The sequence below is a fragment of the Haemorhous mexicanus genome, chromosome 20 (genome assembly GCF_027477595.1).
Source record: "Haemorhous mexicanus isolate bHaeMex1 chromosome 20, bHaeMex1.pri, whole genome shotgun sequence".
Lineage (NCBI taxonomy): Eukaryota > Metazoa > Chordata > Aves > Passeriformes > Fringillidae > Haemorhous > Haemorhous mexicanus.
In genome coordinates this window covers 7,225,992-7,247,683 of record NC_082360.1, presented here as the reverse complement: position 1 = coordinate 7,247,683, position 21,692 = coordinate 7,225,992, and the positions used below count along the sequence as shown (strand labels likewise).

Sequence of the window (21,692 nt, the reverse complement as noted above, 5' to 3'; positions counted from 1 at the left end):
TGGGTGCTTTCTACCTTCCCTTTCTCAGCCTTGCCATTGACCACTGTGCTCTGACAGCCAGAGCTGCTCCTCCATCCTGTTGCTTGGGAGTGTTTCTGTCATCATTTGTCTGAATAAATTCACCAACCACTGTCAGAGGGAAGGGAATGGACATAAGACACCTGAGGTGTTCTCATGTGGCTGTTGGAAGTGTTGGGATGCCTTTACCTTGGCATTCCCAGCACTGCCCAAGTGGCACAAGCAGCAGTGGTGTGGTGACACTGTCCCAGGGGCTAAACACCCCCAGGCTGCTCAGCCTTGGGGTTGGTGTGAGCTTTGCAGGCTGCCTGGGGAATTCAGCAGAGCCTGTCCCACGTGCCAGCTGAACACACAAGAGAAGTTCCCTTCACAGGTCAAATCCCCAGGGAAAGCAGAGCTCTCTTAAAAGTTGTCAGCTGCCTCTTTGGGTGGTGGTTTGGTGGATGGTGTTTTAGTACTGAGCTGGGTGTCTGTCACTGGGCTGTTTCCAGCCCAGGCATCCTCCTGTCTGTGCTGAGCAGGAAGGATGGCAGTGCTTGTTTCCTTTGCAGAACCAGGGTGCTTGCTCCTAAGGATAAGCTGGGGAACCAAAATCCTGTTGCAAAAGGCTGGCAGAGAGGCCAGTTTCATAACATAAGTCACATCATTGGCTAATGAAGCTCATGTGCTCTCAGAGGGATCTGTTCAGCTGTCTCTGTTGCTTAGCAGCCCCAGCCCTGCTGGCATGGATTTGAGTGCCCAAATCCTCTAGGTGCCTTTGCAAATCTCCCTTAAATTTTCAGAGGTGAAAAGCTGTTGGTAGAGACTCACTGAATGAGTGGCTTTAGCTCCAGCAAGCACCTCCTCACTGTTGGGTGGGTGGTGGTGGCTTCCAGGAGAGGCCCAGAGGTGTGACCAGACATGGCATGTGGCTCCTGTGACACAGCCAGCCAGCAACTGAGCCATTCTCCAAGAGGACATTCAGAGCAGCCCACAGGATGTTTGGATGGACAGCAGTAGTTATTCTGAATGTTGAAACACTGAAACCCACCCCACAACACCTACTGAACAAGGGGAACCTGTGGCACTTTTGGCTTCAACCAGCAAGGATTTTGTAGCACCTTAAATGCTGGAGGATTGAACGTTGTTGCTGTGGGAACTCAGCAGTCTTCTCTAATCAAAACCCATGAACATGGGAAGCTCAGGATTGGTCCAGGAGGGGAATATAGGTTTTTTTTTTTTTTTAATATGTGTCTTAATATATGAATGTGTTTGAACAGAAATGGCTTTTGTCTTGAAGCTGATGGTGGTGCTGCACAGCTTAATCTGCCTTCTGCTAAAACACTGAAAATAAAGACTGAAGGGACTGTGAGATATTTTTAGCCCCTCCTCTCCCTGCAGGCAGGATGGATTCTGCTTGTCAGTCCTGACAGGCTTGTTCTAAAAAGCCTCTAATAATGGGGATTTCACAATCCTCCCAGGAAGTTTATTTCAATGTTTCAACCTCTGCCCTCTTGATTTTTGGATTTTTTTCTGGCTGCCCAAGCACTGTTTTCTTTGCTGTACTTTAAGCTTGTTGCTCCCTGTTCTGTCTGCAGCAGCTCAGAGAAGAGCCCTTCCAGGCAGGTTTTCTGCAGCTGGAGACTCACTTCTTCCCTTGCTTCTGCCCTAGACTTAAACAAACTCAGTCCCTTCAATCTTGCTTCCCTGCCACCTTGTTTGACAGTCAGCAGGGTGTTCCACACTCCAGACACTTTTCCTAGCTGATGTTGTGACACAGGGACATAAGAAATTAGTGACAGTGCAGAAGGAGGGAGAGGTGGAAGCAGGAGCTGAAATCCCATGTTTTCGGAGAGGGTCATCAAGCGAGAAAATCACCCCAAAACCAGCACACACAGCATCCCTTCTGTTCAGCTTTTCCTTCTTTGGAGCAATGAGGAACAAAGACACATGGACCTCTTTCTTGCTTGCTCCAGGGGAAGAGTTTATAGCAAAAAACCAATTTTTATGCTCTAAACTTAAGCAAAACAAGCAGGCATTGGCTGCCTGCCTCTGCGGTGTTGCTGTTCATGTGTCCTTTTACCCAACCATCTTTTCTGATCTCGCAGTGTCCACCTGTCTCCCCAGCCAATCCCTGCCCCACACACGAGGTGACCACACACCAGTCACACAATTTGTTCTCTGCTTACATGACCTATTTTTTACCTTGCTGTTAGCTGAACCTTTCCCAGAGTGCTTTCTGGTAAGCAAGAGTGAACAGAAGTGAACAGGATTTCTTATCTCCCACATCTCCCCCTTCTTTGTTTAATCAATAAAATCACACCAAAGAGAATTATGCCACATACTACTAAATGTTTAAACCATACCCTGAAGCAGAGGTCATCTACAAGATTTGAAAAACCTGAGCAGATCCTGAAACATTTTCAGATGTAATATGACTGAGAAAGGAAGAAGGGGAGTAACCCAGTAACACCCCTTCAAAAACACCAACATATGCCTTGACATGAACAACGTGCACATGGTGTCAGTAGGGGTAGCCTCATTCATTTGCTCAGTCCACCTTAGGGGGTAAGACATGAGCAGTGCCTTTGCACAACAAGGGGCTGCACACACCACAAAGGAACCCATTTCATGTGACCTGTGGAGACAGGAGCATAACCCCTGCCCCATGCCAGTGGATGTAAGGGTCCTTTCCATTGCCCTGTTAAAAGGTCCTGTACCATCACCAGGAGCCTGGGAGGAGCCCTTGTATTGAAAGAATACTGTCTTTCACATGCTGTTTGGCCAACCTCATCTCAATTCAGAAAACTGAGAACAGAGAAGGCTCTTGCTAATCTGTCATGTGGGCACCTTGACTTCCCCTTCTTTTGTTTTTCAAGCATGGTTTTCAATGTCCTGTGGGCACAATCAACAATGGGGAACACCTGTGCTGGGGGAGACAGCCTGCTGCTGTAAGAATTGGTGAGTCTGTTCAGAGGTGTAGGCAGGCCCATTGTCTGTGGTAATGGTGGCCAGAAGGCCCCAAGTGGCAAAGCAGTGAGCCAGTGCCCAGTGCCATCACAGGCCTTCTCTCAGTTGCCATCAAGAAACAAGACTGAGTCAACAAATACATGATCATATTTCAAATGACCAGATTCTGGAATATGAGTGACCTGAGTTTGCAAAATAGAGTTCAGAATGGCTGATCAATGGCCCCTGTGAAAAAGATCCTTCAGTGAGGCTGAATCTATCTGCACAGTAGTTCCAAATTGTCCTAAAACATCCCTTCCCCATAATGTACATGGTATAGCAGCAATAAATGGTGCAATCCAGGCATTTGCCCATCAGGGCCAAGAACAAGCTGGAGATGAGTGCTCTGTCTAGGGCACTGCATTCCTTCCACCCCAATTAGGGTTGAGCTGGGGTTAATCATGGGACAATCAGTGAGCCATTCACTGCTTTTGATGATGGAGACATCACCTCTCGTATTGACAAGCCCTTTAAATTTTCTGCCATCTATGCTGCATGCCAGGGTTGGCTGAGCTGTTGTGGTAGAACTCGTCCAAAAAAGGTGTGGCTGACCTGTGCTGCCACAGACCCCCTTGCCATGTTTACCCTTCCCACCAGGGGTTTTGTTGGAAAATGGAACAGGCTGTGCTGAACGCTGACCTGCAGGTCGAAAGCAAGGTGGCACTGGTATCCAGAGCATAATTTGTACTTCACCCTCATAATCCGAGTCACTAACAGCAGGTAACGCAAAAAGCCCCAACTTAGTGGGGGAAGAACATCCAATTAACAAGCCATGTTTCCTCCAGGGCCACTGGGACCTCAGAACGGGGCAACCATCTGCAAGGTGGGCCCAGGGCTGAGACACACTGAGCAGGGGGCTGTGTCCTTCCCCAGGAGTGATGTTTCTGTCTGGAGGCTGCAGAGGGGGAGAGGGAAAGCAGGGAACGAAATACAGGTTAGAGGAATCAGGTTGCTGGGCCAAAGTCCTGGTTACAATAAATTACCTCTGATTGGTTTCATCCATCCCAGGTGAAAGCTGGCTGTTGGGCACTGTCTGCCGGTGGGGCTAATTTTCACATTTCAATTAAAATTGGGAATGTGCAAAATGATGGAGCATCATCCATTTAAGCCCAAGTGTTTGACACTTGCAGACAGCAGCTGGAGCACCTCGGGCACGCCAGGCACTTCCAGCCCCCCGACGTCTCACAGGGGCTCGGGCAGAGCAGTGGCACTCTTGAGGTGACCCTGTGTTTGTCCCTGCCCACCGGTGACAGATCTTCAGAGGGTCTCACCTGCAGCAGCCGCACCGAGGGAGGAACACCCGAGGGAGGATAAGGGGATTTAGTGAAAGAGGAAAAGCTGGCGGTGTTTTGGAGCAGATCCCAGCGCTCGGGAGCAGCTCGTGGCTCTTGTGTGACCTCTTGTGTTGGCTCGGAGGGGCTCTCAGCATTCCCACCATGGATCCCTCTCATTTCACCACCCACATTTGCATTTAGGGAGTGATTACATATTTTTTTAAAACCGCAATACGCTGCAGAAACGCACCGGTCACAGTCACAGTGACAAATCCTATTTATTCCTCTTAAATGCAATATCAAGGATTCGTTTTTTGCCATCCAGATTTGCCAGGGGTATGGCTGTGTCTTTATTTGGCTCCAGATTAATTTCTTTTAAGCAGCTGGGCAAGGTGATAGAGGATTTAAAGCATCTCAAAGATTCTTAAATTCTCCTAGGTTCCATGAAAATTGGGACTTGGGTAAAAGGAGTTAAAAAGAAACAGCAAACTCAGCCCTAAGGCTGGGGCTGTGCCTGGCCAAGGAACACCTCAGAACTCTTCCAGCCTTTTTTTTAACTCATGGATTTTCGGGGATAATTGCATCCATGAATGATCCCAGAAACGTTAAATCCACCAAATTTACCCTGAAGTCAAAGCAGGTGGGTTAAAATAAAAGTGCGAGGACCCCAAAGTGGCAAAAGCTCTGGAAAACCACCCCAAAATAGACCCTTGGTTCCTCATAAAGATGTGTTTGGGATGTGCCTCCTGGGCTTGGGGTGGAGAGGAGATGGTTTATTTTAAATACTTACATATTAAAGTATATTTATGCTACTAGCTATGCTGCATTAATTTTACTTAAATTTCTCTGAATATGTAAACTTGTACTAATACCTCATCATATGTGAAAATCCTGTCATAAAAAGTAAATAAGAAATAAAACATCTCCAAAAAACATGTTTTATGTAGTATCTGTTCTATACTTTATATAGAAATATAATAATAAAAAGGCTGCTAAAAGCACACACAGAAGCAGTCAAGGAGATCTTGTGTGTTTTTGCATTATAACTATATTTTGTACATAATAAATAACATACATGGCAAATACAATCTTTGTAGCAATAAAATGTGGATACAAAAAGCTCTAAATCCATATTAATGAAGAAAATGCTGTTGAGTAGGCATTTTGAAATATAATTATTAAGTTTCTCCTGTTGTGTGCATGTAAAGATAAATGTGCACAAACACCACGACAGGACGAATGCATTAGAAGAAACACATGTTGTGTCCCATATAACATTTATTACCCTCATCATAATATAATCTACTTCATATACTTTTGAAAAAAATTCAAAAATATAAATCTAGCCTTTGAAAGCAATATGAAAACATAAATTTTAACCTTTAAATCACATTGTTTTATACACGTGTCTCTGGGTAAAAAGAAATCCCTTTTGTTTAAACCTGTGCTGAGTGTGTACATGGAAACCTCTGTGATGGAGATGTGTGTGTACAGAGGGGCTGAGCACAAGAGCCACAGGAAGTGTTTCTGGGTTATTAAAACACATTTTGGTGCTCAGTATATATTGTATATCTGTACTCAGATCTTTACCTGTCAGTGATGACAATTTTTAGATGAATCTTCATGCAAAAATATTAGGAACCTTATTAATTCTTTTCCATATGCTATATGGAAATAAAATTATTACATTTCTGTCTGACTAGACAGTGAGAGGGAGTGCACACATGTGTGAGTCTGTGCATAATATAGAATGTGTAGTAAAACCAGACTCGTGTAGTAATAAAACACATACTTTGAAATATAAAAACATTAACCTGATTATTAGATTATTAAATTCTGCTAAGTATACTGTATGAAAATATAACTGAGTCTATATCAATGTATTCAACAGTATATGGACATACTACATATATATATACACAGATATATATGTAGAGTATATATATACATATAGATCTAAATATATGTACATAAACACTCTCTCTAAATATATATATATATATATATATATATATATATATATATATATACAGTTTATAGACACTCAGAGCTATATGGGCACACAGGTGAGTGTGGAAATGTGCATGTATTGGGACAACTCTTGTGCATAATTCAGACCTTTCTAACAATAAAATATTTTCCATGTGTATTAAAAAGTTTTATTCTAGTAGTGAATTGTGGTAGCCTAAATTAGATCCAGTTATTAAACTTGTAAATATATAAAACATAGAGAGAAAGGGCTACAAGGATGTGTGTGCCCACAGTGTTTGTGTATTGTAGCAATTATAGTTTGTGCATAACATATATGGCAAAACCATCCTTTAGAGCAATAAAATAAATATATTTATTTAAAAAGTTATATAAAAGTTTGTTAATAAAGTAAGTGCTGTTAAATATTCTTTATGAAAGTGTAATTAGCCAATGTATAGCTCTGTGGATGCACAGAGATATATGTGCTTGTGCAGGTGCACATATTTATGTGGCTATGAGATCAAATACACTCTCTGTCTCATTAAAAACTTTTGTATTAAAAAAGCTATTGATATATTTATACAAGTATAAAAGTAGGAAGCTAAAAGCAATTATTAGAAACATGGCATATGAAAATGAAATTTTAATTTATATATTTATAAATTTATATACACACACATCTTTAAATGTGTAGTAAAATAATTTATATTATAGCTATATATTTAAAACTAATGAAAGCATGCACACAAACAGAGGGGAGATTGAGCCAGTGTATTATTAAAACATATATTTTGTGCATAATAGGTGCTGTGTATATTAAAATGCAGACTTTTATAGGTATGTGTGCCTATATATCCTGCTCTGTACCCAGCTATAAATATACAATTACCCATATGTACCCATTTAATAACTTATATACAGGAAGGGTTAGTCCTGAATTATAGTTTTTCTCTCTCAGGCTTTTAGATATCTAATAAATTAGATAGCTGAAAGCCTATAGTATGTATTATCTGTCATGTGGTCCATATAAAATGTTAGCTGTAATGGAGAGGAAAATTAATAAGTTATGTTGCCTACTATAATAAAAAGTACTCCTTGATATGCAGCATTTTTATTAATTTACTGTATGAATTTACAGTGAATTAACACATGATCACATCTCATGATATATAAAGTGTATAATGTATATATGGAAATGGTGCTTCCACTGTACCACTTTATTACTTTTTTATATATATATATATATATATATATATATATATATATATATATATAAAAAATAGTAAATAGCACTAATCATAGTATAATTTGAATTATTTTATGTCATGTAAATACACAATTGCTGTGGTTATACCCAACCCTGGTGACAGCTGGGAACTTTGGGGCATATGTACCCCCCCCAAATTAGCTGGGATCTATCCCCTGGTGGGACAGACCAAAGGATGGGAAGAAAAATTCCCTCCCAAAAGCCCCATGCCCTGATACACCAAAACAAGCACACAGCTGAGAGAAGAAAAATTTAAAAGTTTATTAAACATTAAGAATAACAGACAAAAAAAAAAAAAGATTTGGGCTGAACAGCATACAGGATGCAAACCATTTCTTGTCATACAGATAATTTGATCTATTTGTTAAACTTGTGTTTAATTCTGTCTTGTGGTGTTGCCAGAAATACGATGGTTGATCACATATAAGTTTTAATATAATTTTTTTCTTCACATAAAAAAAGTCAACAAAACAAAAATAAACTCCACATCTCTATTGTAAAATTACCTGCAAAAATAATTTTAAAGCAATAATTGGGGGTATTACAAACCCACAGAGGCAAGATATTCAAATGAGAGGGGTCTGAACTGATCCCATACCTGGTGCCTGCTCTGGCTCCTCCCCTGCACTTTGAATTTCTTGCTTTTGTGGATTCAAGTCAGAACTTATTTCCATGGTGCTTGGTTTAGTAACTTCAGCACCACTCGAAACACAAAAAGAAATATCCCCCCTCCTCTGCCATGGGCTTTCCCACAGAGAGCCCCAAGGTGCTCAGATGGACAAATCCATCTCCAGTCCCACTGATTTCTAGAGGACATGCTTTTGTAAAAAGAAAAAATCCACTTCTAAGGTTCAGCAAAAAATGAAAGAGAAGACAAGCATTTTACCAATGCTTTTAATGTAATAGAGGTCAGTGAATTATTTAGATAAGCTATTAATTATTCTGCAAATATATATATTTCTATTTTTATAAAATTACAATTTCTTATACCTAAAAGCTCCTTCATGAGCAACAAAGCCATCAGAGGTGTGATGAGCCCAGCTGAGCTATCCTTGGGAACTGAAAATGAGTTGAACTTCCATTTATTTATTTTCATTGTTATTTCAGGGAGACAACCTGGATAGTGAACTTGGGGATTTTCCAAGTTTTAAGCCCACACATTCTGTCTTTTTTTCCTGGTGGTTTTTTTTTTTTTTTCCAGGTGAGCTTTTCAGAGCAGCCAGAGTGCCTAAGTCCCACGGGAACTGGGGAGAGCCTGAGTCCCACAGGCTCCTCAGAAAGTCCCCAACCCCGAGGAGAGGCTGCAGCTGTGACATTCCCAGGGCTGGGATGGGACGAGGAGGCACCAAAGTGGCTCTGGGACTGCTGGGCAAGGCAGAGCCAGGAACCCCCATGCTCCTCTGTGGCCCTGCCTCAATAAACCTGATATCCAGTCTTCAACCACTTCCCACCCCTTCCCTGCCCAAAGAAACAAAAGAATTTTCTTTTTTCCTTTTCCAAGCTGCCTTTTGCATGTTACACAAAGTTTGGTGGCCACAACCCGCCCTAGCAGTGGCACCACTGACCTCACCCTGCTCTTGGGTCCCCCCAAAAAATCCCCTTTGTGGGGGTGGTTAGAGACTGCTGCAATTTGCTGTGCTGCTGTTAAAGATGTGTCCACAGCAGCTCCCAGCTCTGCTTCTCCCAGAGGGAAAACCAGGGGCATTCCCAAGGGGCTGCAGCAGAGACCCCAACTGTGCCAGACCCTCCTGGCCCCTGCAGTGCCTTCTGCCCACCTGTAGGGAATAACTCACTGCACTTCAGACCTCCTGTAGCACATGGAAACTCTGCTGGACAAATGGTCCACAGGCAAGCACTGCACCTTACAGGACACTGATAAGCCAGGTATGTTTGTGGAAAAATACTGGAGAAATGCCATCCATGCAAGGGTGCTTTTAATGCTGACCAAAATGCTGAGTTCTTTGCAGCCATCTCCTGAAGCATGAATAATGATTTAATGGAATGAACAATGCTTTTATTTGAAAATAATGTCAGAACACTTAGAAAACTGTGAGCAAGACGTAGCACCGTATTTTCCTCACGTTACTAACGGGATGCAGTACACATAGCTGTGTACAGGATCTGAGCTGTTTATAACAAAAAAATTCAGCTGGAAACAGATTCTAGCAGCAGCAGCAGCAGATTGGAAATTACGATGAGTGGTTTTGTGTTATATATTCTTTTTCTGCCATTACAAAATGTTGTAATGTCCAATCAATAGTTGACTAAAATCCATGTTGTGCTTTGTCCCTGTTAAACAGTTTCTTTATGTGTTTCTGATGAAAAATAAACAATATCTCTTTTTCAGTAATATGGAAAATCCTGGAAAGCCATATTACTTTCATAAAAATTTAATTTAAAGCACAGAACATGCCAGTGTGCCAGGCTTAAAATTATGGATTTAAAAAAAAAGAAGAAAACAACAACCAACAAACCCCTAAGCATTTCCTTTCTATACAATAATGGAGAATATATATCTTTGCTATATATTTTAAACATGGAATAGCTCTTTCTTTTTGCTATATATATGTCTTTCAAAATACATTGTCAGTATTTGTACTTGAAAAATACTGTACAAAACAAACATACTATAATTATTCTGTATAAACTTTATACATTTTATAACATCTATCCTTTTGGTCTAGAGTAAACACTTTGATTGATTGGATTAACCACAGTATATGACAACACCATCCCCTTCTGAAATACACCAGTGTCTCTTACATTCATTTTTCAGAAGTCCACTTTATATTAGAACATACATGTTCAAAAGCAGAGAGTTTAAAACAATGAAGTTCAGAACCATCAGTTCATGTCACACTCAAAACAAAAATCACTAGGAAAAAATGGGCTTTGCAAACCAGTGACTTCTAACTCAATAAAAGTGATTTTTTTTTAAAACAGCAAGATATAATCCACAGAAAATATATTACAAAACGTGGGAAAAAACCAACTGAATTTAGGTATTTATTCAACTTTTAATCACAAAATGGAGTAACTAACTGAAAAGAGAAAAGCCCCTCTGATTTCAACATCAGATCTGATTTGACGCTATTTAATTTTGTTCTCATTTTCAACTAACGATCCTGCTCCTTATACATGCACTCCCCCACAGCAGGGACACAGCCAGCATGCTCATGGGAACGTGTCTGGGACTTTTTGGAACTCCTTGTTAAAGACATTGAGACTGCTGTTGGGTAGGGAACCATCCCACGTCCACTGGGAACATCCGGGCAGCATGCACGCAGGATTATTGCTTCAGGTACAGGCAGTGCAAGGTACACACTCTGTGCTCTACCAACAACTCCTACCTACCTACCTGGGGTCCGTGGAGAGAAAAGGAACCTTAGTAGCTACAGAGAAGCCATTATGGGATCTATCATGAGTATAGCTAAACTCAGTCTAACAGCACTTTTAAATCTGAAGACAATTATTACCAAAACTTAAAAATACAACAAAAGCAATCTATAAATTAATAGTTCTGCAGTGTAGTACTAAATTGTTATTTGTGCACTTTATTAGCACGTTAACTTTTCTGATTAGACAGACTTAAAACGATAGCTTGTTACTCTCAAAAAAAAACTGAGATCTACCTTTTTTTTCTTTTTTCTTTTTTTTTCCTTTTTTTTTTTTGTAATTTATGCTGGGATCTTTCCAAGTAAATCAGGAGGATGGAACTGATTACAAGAGCATAAAACCCCTACTCTGAAGCAGCACTGAAGGAAAAAAAAAAAATATATATAATAAAAAGCTTACTATGGCGGTTCTCAACAGTCCAGGTAAAAATGTGGCACCCTTTGAAGAGGGCTGATAAAAATGGGAAGTGCTGAGATGCACACACACACGCACAGCCACGCACATGCACACCCAAAGACACAGACCTGGGCACACACGTGTGCACACACACACGCAGGGACACGTACACGCAAACAAAAAGAAAAAAAAAAAAAACACAAAAAAAACCACCAACATTAAGTCAGTTTTGTTTCTGCTTCTGGTAAAGTGCTGAAGACAGAAAGGTTGGTTTGGGTGTGGTGCTATCAAACAGGAAACACATTGTCCATCTAGTCAAATGCCAACCCGCAACAAAGAAAAAAAAAGGAAAAGAAAAAAGAAAAAACCCCAAAACATCCCACCTCCCCCGCCTGGGATTTACAGGGGGCCGTGCCGAGCTTCGTACTTGGCCAGGACGTTCTTGCACTTGCCCAGCTCTTTCCGCAGGTCGGCCACCTCCTGGCGCAGGGCCGAGTTCTCCTTCTCCAGGAAGGAGGCGCGGATGGCGATCTGGTTCTCCTTCAGCCGCCGCGCGTCCCGCGAGCGCTTGGCTGCCATGTTGTTCTTTCTGCGCCTGGCCCAGTATTTGTCGTCCTGCTCGTGAGACACACAGAGAGGCAAACAAAGGTGTTACATTTTGGTAGAAGCAGAACTGCCCACAGGGAGCCGCTCCCCGCAGCCGCCTCCGGACCGTGGGTGGCTGCAGCGTCACCCGTGGCACGGCAGGACCGGAGTTACGGCTTTGTGCGGCACAATCCGCCCTGGCAGCGCAGATGCCCTCACATGTTTCTGTCAAAATGTTTACACTAACCCCCTCATCCTCCTGGCAGGGAATCCCTCCAAGGAAAAGTGAAGCAACGTTCCGGAGGTACAATCCATCTCCCATCTAGGCTGACCTAGTTAGCACATCCACCTTCATGTGCCATGACTCACCCTGAACAGCCGCTGCAGCAGCACCAGTTACCTCTGGCCCTGCTCAGCGCTGTCAGTCAACACCTGGCTCACTCTCTGTGTTGCTATGCCCCAATTCATCTACTGCTCTGCTCTTTTTTAATGTTCAAAGCACTCTACAGAGCCCCAAGATGTTCCTATCTGCACCACTGTCACTACAAAAGGATTCCTTGGCACAGTGATCATGGCTGCTCTGGGACCAACTACAGAGATTAGTGCAATAGGCTTTGGCTGTGTAAAAAAAAAACATTGGACAGAAATAGGTTCGCTACTCCCTGAGGTTTCATAAGCTAACACATTCCCAAAGTGTCATCCCTGAAGACTTGCCTCTAGATCACCTTACTGCATTGGTGTATTAAAGACTCAAAGGAACTACTGAAATTCACCTGATTTTTCCACTCTTCCAATGAAGTGGCCTTCAGCAAAATGGCAGTTTTCATGTTGCTTCATAACTGAATTAAGTTCTAGAACATTGGAACAACTCAGGAAATACAAAGCACATAGAATTTCTTGTGAAAAGTGAAATTCTGGCCCCTGCCGAGCACGAGTGATGTAGCCACTCAGCCCTCAAACTCTGCCTTGCCAAGTCACAGACCTCAAACTCCCTCTTTCTTCATCTTCACATGCTTCCATTTCCCTGTGCAGTTCCCAAGAACCAGCACAGGGCAGGAGACCCAGCTGCTCCTATGCTGCACCGAGAAAACATCCACCACTCCTCAGTCCTTCTGCCCAACCTAATCCTGCTGCTCTGCACCTTCTGCTGCTGCACACGGCAAAGCAGGAGCAAAACAGCTGCTGGCAGGAGGGCTCTTGAACTGCTTTCTATCAGTTTGGCTCAACAAAGTGTGCAGGAATGCTGATCTGGAGCCAGCATTATCTCTAAATGGCTCTTCACCTGTATGTAGATGGGCCCCTGCAAAATCCTCCAAAAAAACAAGCATGCAGCAAAAAGCTATGACCCAAATCTTGTTTATAATTTCCCATCTCAATTCACTCCATAAAAATCAGCTTTAAGCAATTTATTAGTGTGCCATATAGGCTTCATCCCTCTTTATTTTAACAAATTGCTATGGCAAATCCCTTAATCCAGGCCTGAAAGAGGTAAGGCTGGCATTTCCAAATCACATGCAGCCCAGAGACGATTGACTGGTCTAATCTGCTTACCCTCCCCCAAAACCCAGAGGCCGCTCCACATGCCAGGGCAGGAGCAGCACTTGGGTCAAGTGCTCTGAAATGAGTCAAGGGCAAGTGATGAGATGATCCCAAGGGAATGAGAAGCCCTGAGCTCCTGCTTCACTCCTGTGCTGCACTGCTGGGCTCCACCTCTGGCCAACAGGACCTTTGCCAAAAGCTTGCTTTGATGAATAAGGGTACCTGGGAGACGTGACAAAGGGAGAAACTCCAGCTATTCCTGCAGCAAGTACCTCTCCCTTGGGCACTGCAACCCAACAGGGCATCACAGGCAGTAGAACTTGCCCAGGTAAGCAACAAGGTGCAGGCAAACCTTTGCAAAGGAAAGCTGAGTGACAGCAACCTGAACACTACTGCAATTGTGATTTCTGTGCTTTTAACTTGCACCACAGCATGCGTAAGGATAAAAATAGCTCCTTTCCCTAATGCTATCAATCTGGTGCAAACACATGGCATCTCAGGCTCTCTGCACATGCAGCCAGGGATTCCCACTGACTCCAACAGGCTCTCAGACTGTGTCTCTTGGGGGCAGTAGCAACAGCAGAATGAAATTCTGCCCTGACTGCCTCTGATAAAAGAGATCCTCTTGGAAAGCACATACCGAGAAAACAACGTTGCAATTAATATTCAGAGTGTTTGATAACCTGCATCAGTTGATCAGTTTTCCTGCTATCTTCATGCACTTTGCTCTTCACATCTCAGAAGCAGTGAGTGGCACAGAGTCTTTCTTCTAAAATATTGATGTCATATTGCATTTTGCAATTTTTATATTGTATTAAAACACACCTCTCAGCAGAAAAATTCTGTTTTCTTCTGTTTTCCTACCACTTGTCTAGATTCTTTCACCTGGATTAGTGAATATATATTAGTGAAATAGCTTTTACTATAGTGTTCTCATTCATTATTAAACACAGAACTACAGAAACTTCTGAATAAGACACAATATACTTCAGTATGTCATCAGGGTCCTCCATTCTCCTTGAAGGATTCACAGCCTGAATAGACAGAGGATGGAGAAAAAGGAAACATGAATAGAGACAGGATGAAGAAAAAGGAAATATGATCAGGCTGTTTCATAAGTGGGAAATATGGGACAAAGCAAGCTTGTCCAAGGTCAAGCAGGAAGTTTCTGGCATACAAAGGAAATGAATACTGAGCTCATGAATTTCAACTGTTGCATAACTAATAAGGGACATCCTCCCTTCAGTCTCATCCAGAACCCTGAACAGTTTTACTCTACAGCAAGTCAGATCTACATGGCAAGATTTACCTTACATGACAAAACAGATTCATGCTCCAAATCTGTACCTCAGTGAGCAACTGTCAGAGACCCTGTAGGAATTACCTTGTCACCAGTTCCAAATTACCTTCAAGTCATCTGGGATGAAGACTTTGCGAGCTTTCTTAATCATGGGCTGGGGTTTCAGCTCCTCTTCGGAGAACTTGCGCTTGCGAGGATCGAACATCTCCTGGCCAGGAATGCTGGACAGAGCAAGATCTGCAGGGTCAGGTTCGTAGCCCACAGGAACTTGGATAGTCTCAGGATCAATGGGGCTTGGTGTGTTCCGGTTTGCTGGCAAGATCTGACCTACAGAAATACAGGATAAATACAGCTGGGTTAGAAAAAATATGTTAATTGTAGCAAAGGTTTTTAGAAGATCTCTACATATTTTACCAGCAATAATTCTTTCAGCTTTCCCTTCAGATTTGGTATCTATGTTCACTAAATATTAGATTGTCCGTTCTGCAAGCTGCATATTCTGACCCAGACATGCTCATGGCCTTTATATTCAGAATCTGTTTCTAACTCTGGTTGCTAATCTTGGACTCCGACATAACATCACTGACTCCAACACGGAGTTGCACTGGACTGCAGGCAGAAGATATATTGCTCCAACCTGTACCACTTCATTAGGATCCCCCCATCCTCAGGAACAGATCATAAGTACTGTCATTTACTTCAGATCTATCAGCACGCTGTAACCCCTCACAGTTATACCTCTGAGGGTATGTTTATTTTGCAATCAAACAATGTACTGTACATGCCACGAATAGCAGCTTATGAAAATGTACTTTCAGCTGTGCTGAAGCACTCCAAGGAGACTGCTATTTATTCTTTATGATATCCTACCAGGGATATTCTAAAAGACAGTGAAGGAAACCAGTGACATGAAAAGCTACAATGATTCCTTAAAGATGTTCTGCAAAAATTAAAAAGACACTTATGGATGATGCATTTCTCTTTTATGGTATATAAAATCTAATAAAAAGGAGCATATCCCCAGAAAATGAGTGATATACCTCCTGTTTTTCTCTTTTTGATTTTAGATAAAGCCTTCAAGATCCTACAGCACCGATTTGGGCACCATTCCCACTAAAAATCCAATTTAAAATCTCAACCAGAGGCTCCAAAAATAGGATCCTGAAGTCAGCTGCCTAAACATGGACTATCCCCGGGGGCAGAATTTTCAGAAGTTTTCACATGCCTCAGAAGTAGAAGCCTCACAGACTTCAGAGGGAGGCCTTCTGATTGAAGCAGATATTCTTTTATCATTTCGGCTATTTGCTAATTCACTTTGACTTCAGCAATATGATGGCTTTCATGATAACTACAAAAACATCCTGTGGCTGTGTAATATTTCCTTACTTGCGCCCATGTCTGCAATATTTAGGGTGTAAAGCAGTAAACATTACATGTCATTTTTAATTCCAAGGCCAGCAATAACAATGTAGTTTTTATTTTAATAATATGGGAACTGCATGGAAAATGCACCGGGGGAATTGCATTGCACAGGGCTTGCTAAGGGAGAGCTTTTTTAACTCCTACTTTAGAGCTGATAAAATCAGCTTCCAGGAAAGGCTGGTGAGGGCCGGGGAGAGGAGAAAAGGAGGATCAAAGTTATCAAAATATAGATGCGGCTGTAGAAGGAGCGAGAGCAAAGGATGCTGCTGCACGCATCGTGCCACTGCGGAGCGCTGCCGCCCTGGCTCGGGACGCGCTGCTGGAAACGCGGCGCTGCCCGCTGTCCCTCGTTAATGCAGCCGGGAACAGGCGGTGCCAGCGGCTGCTCCCCGCTCCCGGCGCTAGGAACGTGGCGTTTCCAGCTGTTACCCCGTTAACACAGCCGGGAAGCGGCGGCGGCAGCGGCGTTTCCCCCTCCCGCCTGCTGCGGGCGCGGGGCGCGCGTTCCCAGCGCAGCGCTCCGGGATAACCGGGACAGCCGCGGGGAGGCTCGGCCCGCATGGCTGTGGCCGCGGAGCGGCTTCCCACAAGCTTCATCCCTCCTGGTGCCGGGTTAGAGTCACCTCCCCGCCCGGGGTCACCTCCCGTCAAGGGACGCGCACCCGGCCGTGGGGGCCGATCCATCGCTGATGGATGGATGGATGCATGGGCTGCCACGGCCTCGTCTGAAGGACTAAACACAGGAAAAGCTCCTTGGGCGAGTGCCTGTTCCGCAGCAGCCACGTATTCCTTACTGCAGACAAATACATAGATGTATGCACCTACAAATGGTGCACTTTCTGTAATACTGATAAAAATGAAGCAAGACACGAGCTCTGAGTACTTTTATAATATTTCTGGTGAGCCTGCAGGGTGTTTCTAAAAGTAAAATGGATTGTGAAATCTGGCCCAGCTTTCTAATTGTCCTATGTGAGAGCCAGTATTTAAATACTGCTGAAGTTCTTGATATACAGGATCAGTTTGCATATTATCATTTATCTATAACGTGCCATTATTACACAATTACATGAGCTCTGTAGTCACTGGCCTCAAGAAATTTTACAATATCACCCTAAAAACAGGGCAAAAATGCTCCTTTTAGACACGGGAAATGGAGGCATTGCATCTTAGCAATACAAGAGCAAAACAAAGAGCAATGCTCCTCCAGAGCAGTGTGGGAGAAGACAATGGCAGTCAAGGTCCTGCCTTGCTCCCTCCACACACACGTTTCCTCTCCCCTGCTTTAGGAAGCTCTCATGACTACAGACCTGGCCCTTCAGCAAACACAAGATAGTGCCAGTGAGAAGCTTGTTCAAGGGGAATGCTGTTCACTAAAGCCTGAACAAACCGTGTGTCTAAACACTGTCATGAGGAGCCCCAAGAGTGCTGCCCTGTGAGATATTCTACACCCACATGGCACACACACCTCTGCCAGTCTCTGCAAATGATCAGCAATTCCATCAAGAACAACAGACTTAAGAAGGGTATCTCAAGCCCCAGGCAGAAAAAACAGAAATGCTTTGTCCAGCATTTTACGTTGGGCAACTCCTGGCACCCGGGACCTTTTTATTTATTCTATCAAGTTTTGCCAATAGTGCAAGCCAGGAACCTGTCTTCGTTAGTTTGCTGGCGAGTGGCCATGACATCTCTGCGGTGCTGGAACTTGTCATAATCCAGGACAGCGTGGGCTGTGCTGGCCTTGGCTCTGCTGTCGCTGCGGGAGCGCAGAGCGCGGCCTCGCCTTGCATCGCTCGCTGGGCTCCTCTCCCCGGGTGTGCTCGGCACTTTCGCTCTGCATCCTCCTGCCAAATTTGTTTGGGGTGTTATTTTTATGCACTGAATTCCTCACAATCAGAGGTAGGTCAAATAAGCACAGCAATCTGAATGTCATGTGCCCAGCAGCCGACTAATCCTTGCATCAGCAAGTATCCCAGCTGTCACAACAGCCACAAAAGGGCTGCTCAGAGGCTCTGATGCACAAGGAACTGGCCAAGGAGGAAACCCACTCTGCAAGGTAAGGCCCCTCAGTGCCCAGCACCGGGAGCCAGATGCCTCTGCCAGGCTCTGCATTATTTAAACACTCTGCACTCACAACAGCAGCCAAATTTTCACAATAGTGAAGTGGCTGGACTGTTTAATGTGCTTAAGCTTTGTTCTCAATGGGGGCTGATGACTGCCAAGTGTTTTGGAAAGAACTTAGCCCCTCTCTTTAAGTTGCTGAAATGAGAACTCTCATTTGAGAGTTCTCATTGAGCATTAAGCTCTTTTGGAAATCCAGCTGCAGAGCTCCACGGTGGTGGTGGTGGTGGTGGAAGCAAGCCAGGAATAATTGTTAATGGAAACTTCCCCTCATACCACCCTAGTGATGTGTCTCAACCATGGCCTGGAGAGACCACAACTGTGTCAACACTGGCCTTTTGTCTGGAGCCTTTCCCACTTAAAGAACTCCACTCAAGCAAGAAGAAGTATGCCAGGACAGACACAGCTCCAGTTGTCTCCTGGCAAACGGACCAGCAGGTTTTAACAACCCCAGTAATTCTGCTGCCCTGACATCTTGCCTTTGCTAGTGCTTTTGGTGTTGCTCTGGCAGATATTAGCATAGTGGGAAAATTTCCTTAAAAAAGGACTTGAAAGAAAGCTTGCTGTTCTAATCCTTTCAGTCGCTGTCCTCCTCCTCCCAGCAGAGACTGCCAGTGAGAAGTCCAATGTAATGGCAATATTTTCAGTGTGGTTCCTTTTTCAGAGAGAAGTGGACTGAGGCCATTCACTTGTGTCATCTAGGTGACCAAACTGCTGTTAAAAAAGAAAATAGAAGCTTTAAATTCCTTACAATAATTAAAATTCACCATTCAAAAGTATAGCAGCATTTTTGTATACCTACAAAACCCCAAATGCTGATCTGGTGTCATGGGGAGTTCAATCACCACATCCTGACTCTTAATTTCCCCTTTTTGAAACATCCCACCTACCAGCTGTGCCCAGGAGAGTGAAGACGGAAATAACCTCTTCAGCTGCACTACTGCTTGGCAGACTTCTAATCTGTACTGTGAGAGATCCCTGGTAAATTATGTGGAACACAATTCTGAATCATTCAACTCCCATAGAAATGTGTCTGATTTTTAGAAAATCTCCCTTCTCAGAGCCCTTCTACACTCCTCATCAGCTCAACAGCTGGCTGGAGAACAGCACTGAGAGGAAGAAAAGGGAGTGAAAATGTTCTAATCAAAATATTTTTCCCTATTTTTCACACACATTGGAGGGAAATAAAAGAGGAGTTTCCTACTCAATTTATTAGTAGCTCAGAGATAAAACATGTGTTTGCTAATCATTTTTCTTTATATAAACGGAAGGCACTTTGTATGTGTCAGTCAGGCTCTGCAGCACAGTGGTTAAACTGACAGATAATCCTCACCCAGAGCTACTCCAGAGCCCTCCCTGTATGTTTTCCAAGCCATCCATCCCCTTGGCAGCTGGCCAGCTATTTGGGATAGTTCCCTTACTCCAAATCACAGCCTGTCCTGTACTAATCTCTCATCCAGCTCTGCATTAACTCCTTCAGCCTCCAGGAAAGTTCTCTCACCACAGAACCCACGGCAAGAGTGCAGGGATCGAGACAAGCAAAAATCCCCAGAGGAAGCAAAGTACAAGGGGTATTCTGGAGGTCAATATTTATCTAACAACAACATCATGTCATGTAATCACTCCTCACCTACAATATTATAAGCAACCTTTTATCTATCCTGTCTTATTCTATGTAATTTTCTTGCTATTAGGATTTAAGTTGTTTTCCAGAAACCAAACCATTTAGGTGGATAGGACTAAAGCCACACGCTGGAATCCTCCTGCCCTCAACTGGAAGGACAAACCCAACCACTCTCTGCCTTGGGGTGAAGAAGACACTTCACCTCTGGGTGTGTTTATGCAAGTAATTATAGGAGCTTTATTTTCTCCCCAAGCAACAGGAGAGCTGTGTATTTTGACCAGAGCTCCAAGCTGGCACGGACATTCCCCTATTCCTTATCTTACATAAACTAGGTTCTGCTGAACATGGGGTGACTGCAAACACTTCCTGCAGAAAGAAGGATCTCAACCCAGTGCAACCACAACATAATTCCCTGGTTTTAACACACACTATAGGACTGGTACACAAAAGGGTTTTTTAAATGTGTACTTTTTGAAGATATCAGCATTGTTTACAAACCTTGTGCATTTAATTATGAAAGAATTGTCATCTCCCCTCTCAGCATTGTGTGCCTCCTGCTCCAGGCCTCTACAGTATTATTCCAGGCAGGACTGGTAGTCTTATTAAGACTAACACTTCCCACTAGAGGATGGTGTCTTCAGTTTCTTCAGCCTTCACCAGATTTCAACCATTCTGTTTGGATTTCTTGTGGGCCAACTGCTTCTGCCAAAATGGTTCTACAGTTTCACTAAAAAGGTTCCACAAAAAATACTTCGTTTTGAACCTGTTAAAAATTTCTGGCAGACTTCTCACTGCAGTGTGCTAGTAGCCTGTGCACTGGAAGAGAGGGCAGCTCCTGGGTCAGTGTTACTTCAGAGAACCACAGAACAGTTCAAATTGGAAAAGGCCTCCAAGATCACTGAGTCCAAGCATAAACTCAGCACTGCCAACTCCACCACGAAACTGTGTCTTCAGTGCCACATCTACATGTTTTTAAAAGCCTCCAGAGCTGTGATGCAACCACTTCCCTGGGCAGCATGTTCCAGCTGTGGGCATGCTCAAGCTGGAGGAGAGGGGGAGGATTTCTTTGAGTGATTAGGACCCAAAGCTGAGAAGGTGGTGAGGAGGTGAGGAAGGCGAGGATGGCAGACTGGCAGCCAAAGATGAGAGGGAGAGAGCCTGGAAGGGGAAAGCTGTTCCAGCAAAGGCTGTGATGAATGCACTCAGTAGAAGAGCACTGTTGAAGGGAAAAGGGCAGGAAGAGCCTGTGCTGATGGTACAAACACAACCCCAAATTCCCAAGTGCCACAGATTCTCTCCAACAAACAAAACACTGGCAAACCTCCCTGTCCTCCTTCAGCTCCTTACAGCGAGGGTCAGTTGTCATCCTCTACTCAGTCCCACCAGGAGGACACTGTGGGGTGCTGTCAGATCCATTTCTAGTAATTTCCAATGTGCCTGTTGTAGAGTGGGACATGAGAAAGTCTAGATTGTCTTTTCCATTTGTTTTTAAAATTAAGTGTGAGAGCTGTGTAAGAAGTACAGTCATGGTTGCAACAATCTTCCAAGTTTCACATACTATCTTTACCGGGATTCTCTCCTCCTTAAGAAGACACTTGTTTCACTCATTTTGACTTACCCAAATAAATCCATAAAACATTTGCTATAAATTATTGCAACCTCCTGTAGAGAAACAATTTCAGGAGTTCCCTCCGGCACTGACAACTACTGCATCTGTGTGCTTCAGAAACAGCTTCTTCCCCACAAGACTCCCATGAAAGAAGGGGCAACACTTCTCTTTGAAGATGAAGAAGT

At 43.5% G+C, this 21,692-nt stretch overlaps 1 protein-coding gene across 1 annotated transcript in view; it reads right to left on the bottom strand.

The window, feature by feature from the left end:
* Nucleotides 1-7,755: 7,755 nt before the first annotated feature.
* HLF (HLF transcription factor, PAR bZIP family member) overlaps nt 7,756-21,692 on the bottom strand; it is a 35,555-nt gene continuing 21,618 nt past the window's right edge. Inside the window, exons 3-4 of the mRNA XM_059864595.1 lie at nt 14,841-15,061; nt 7,756-11,925 (exon numbers count right to left, since the gene is read on the bottom strand). Coding sequence (XP_059720578.1) covers nt 11,710-11,925; nt 14,841-15,061 — 437 coding nt within the window. The 3' untranslated portion in view covers nt 7,756-11,709. The remainder of the gene's footprint in view (nt 11,926-14,840; nt 15,062-21,692) is intronic.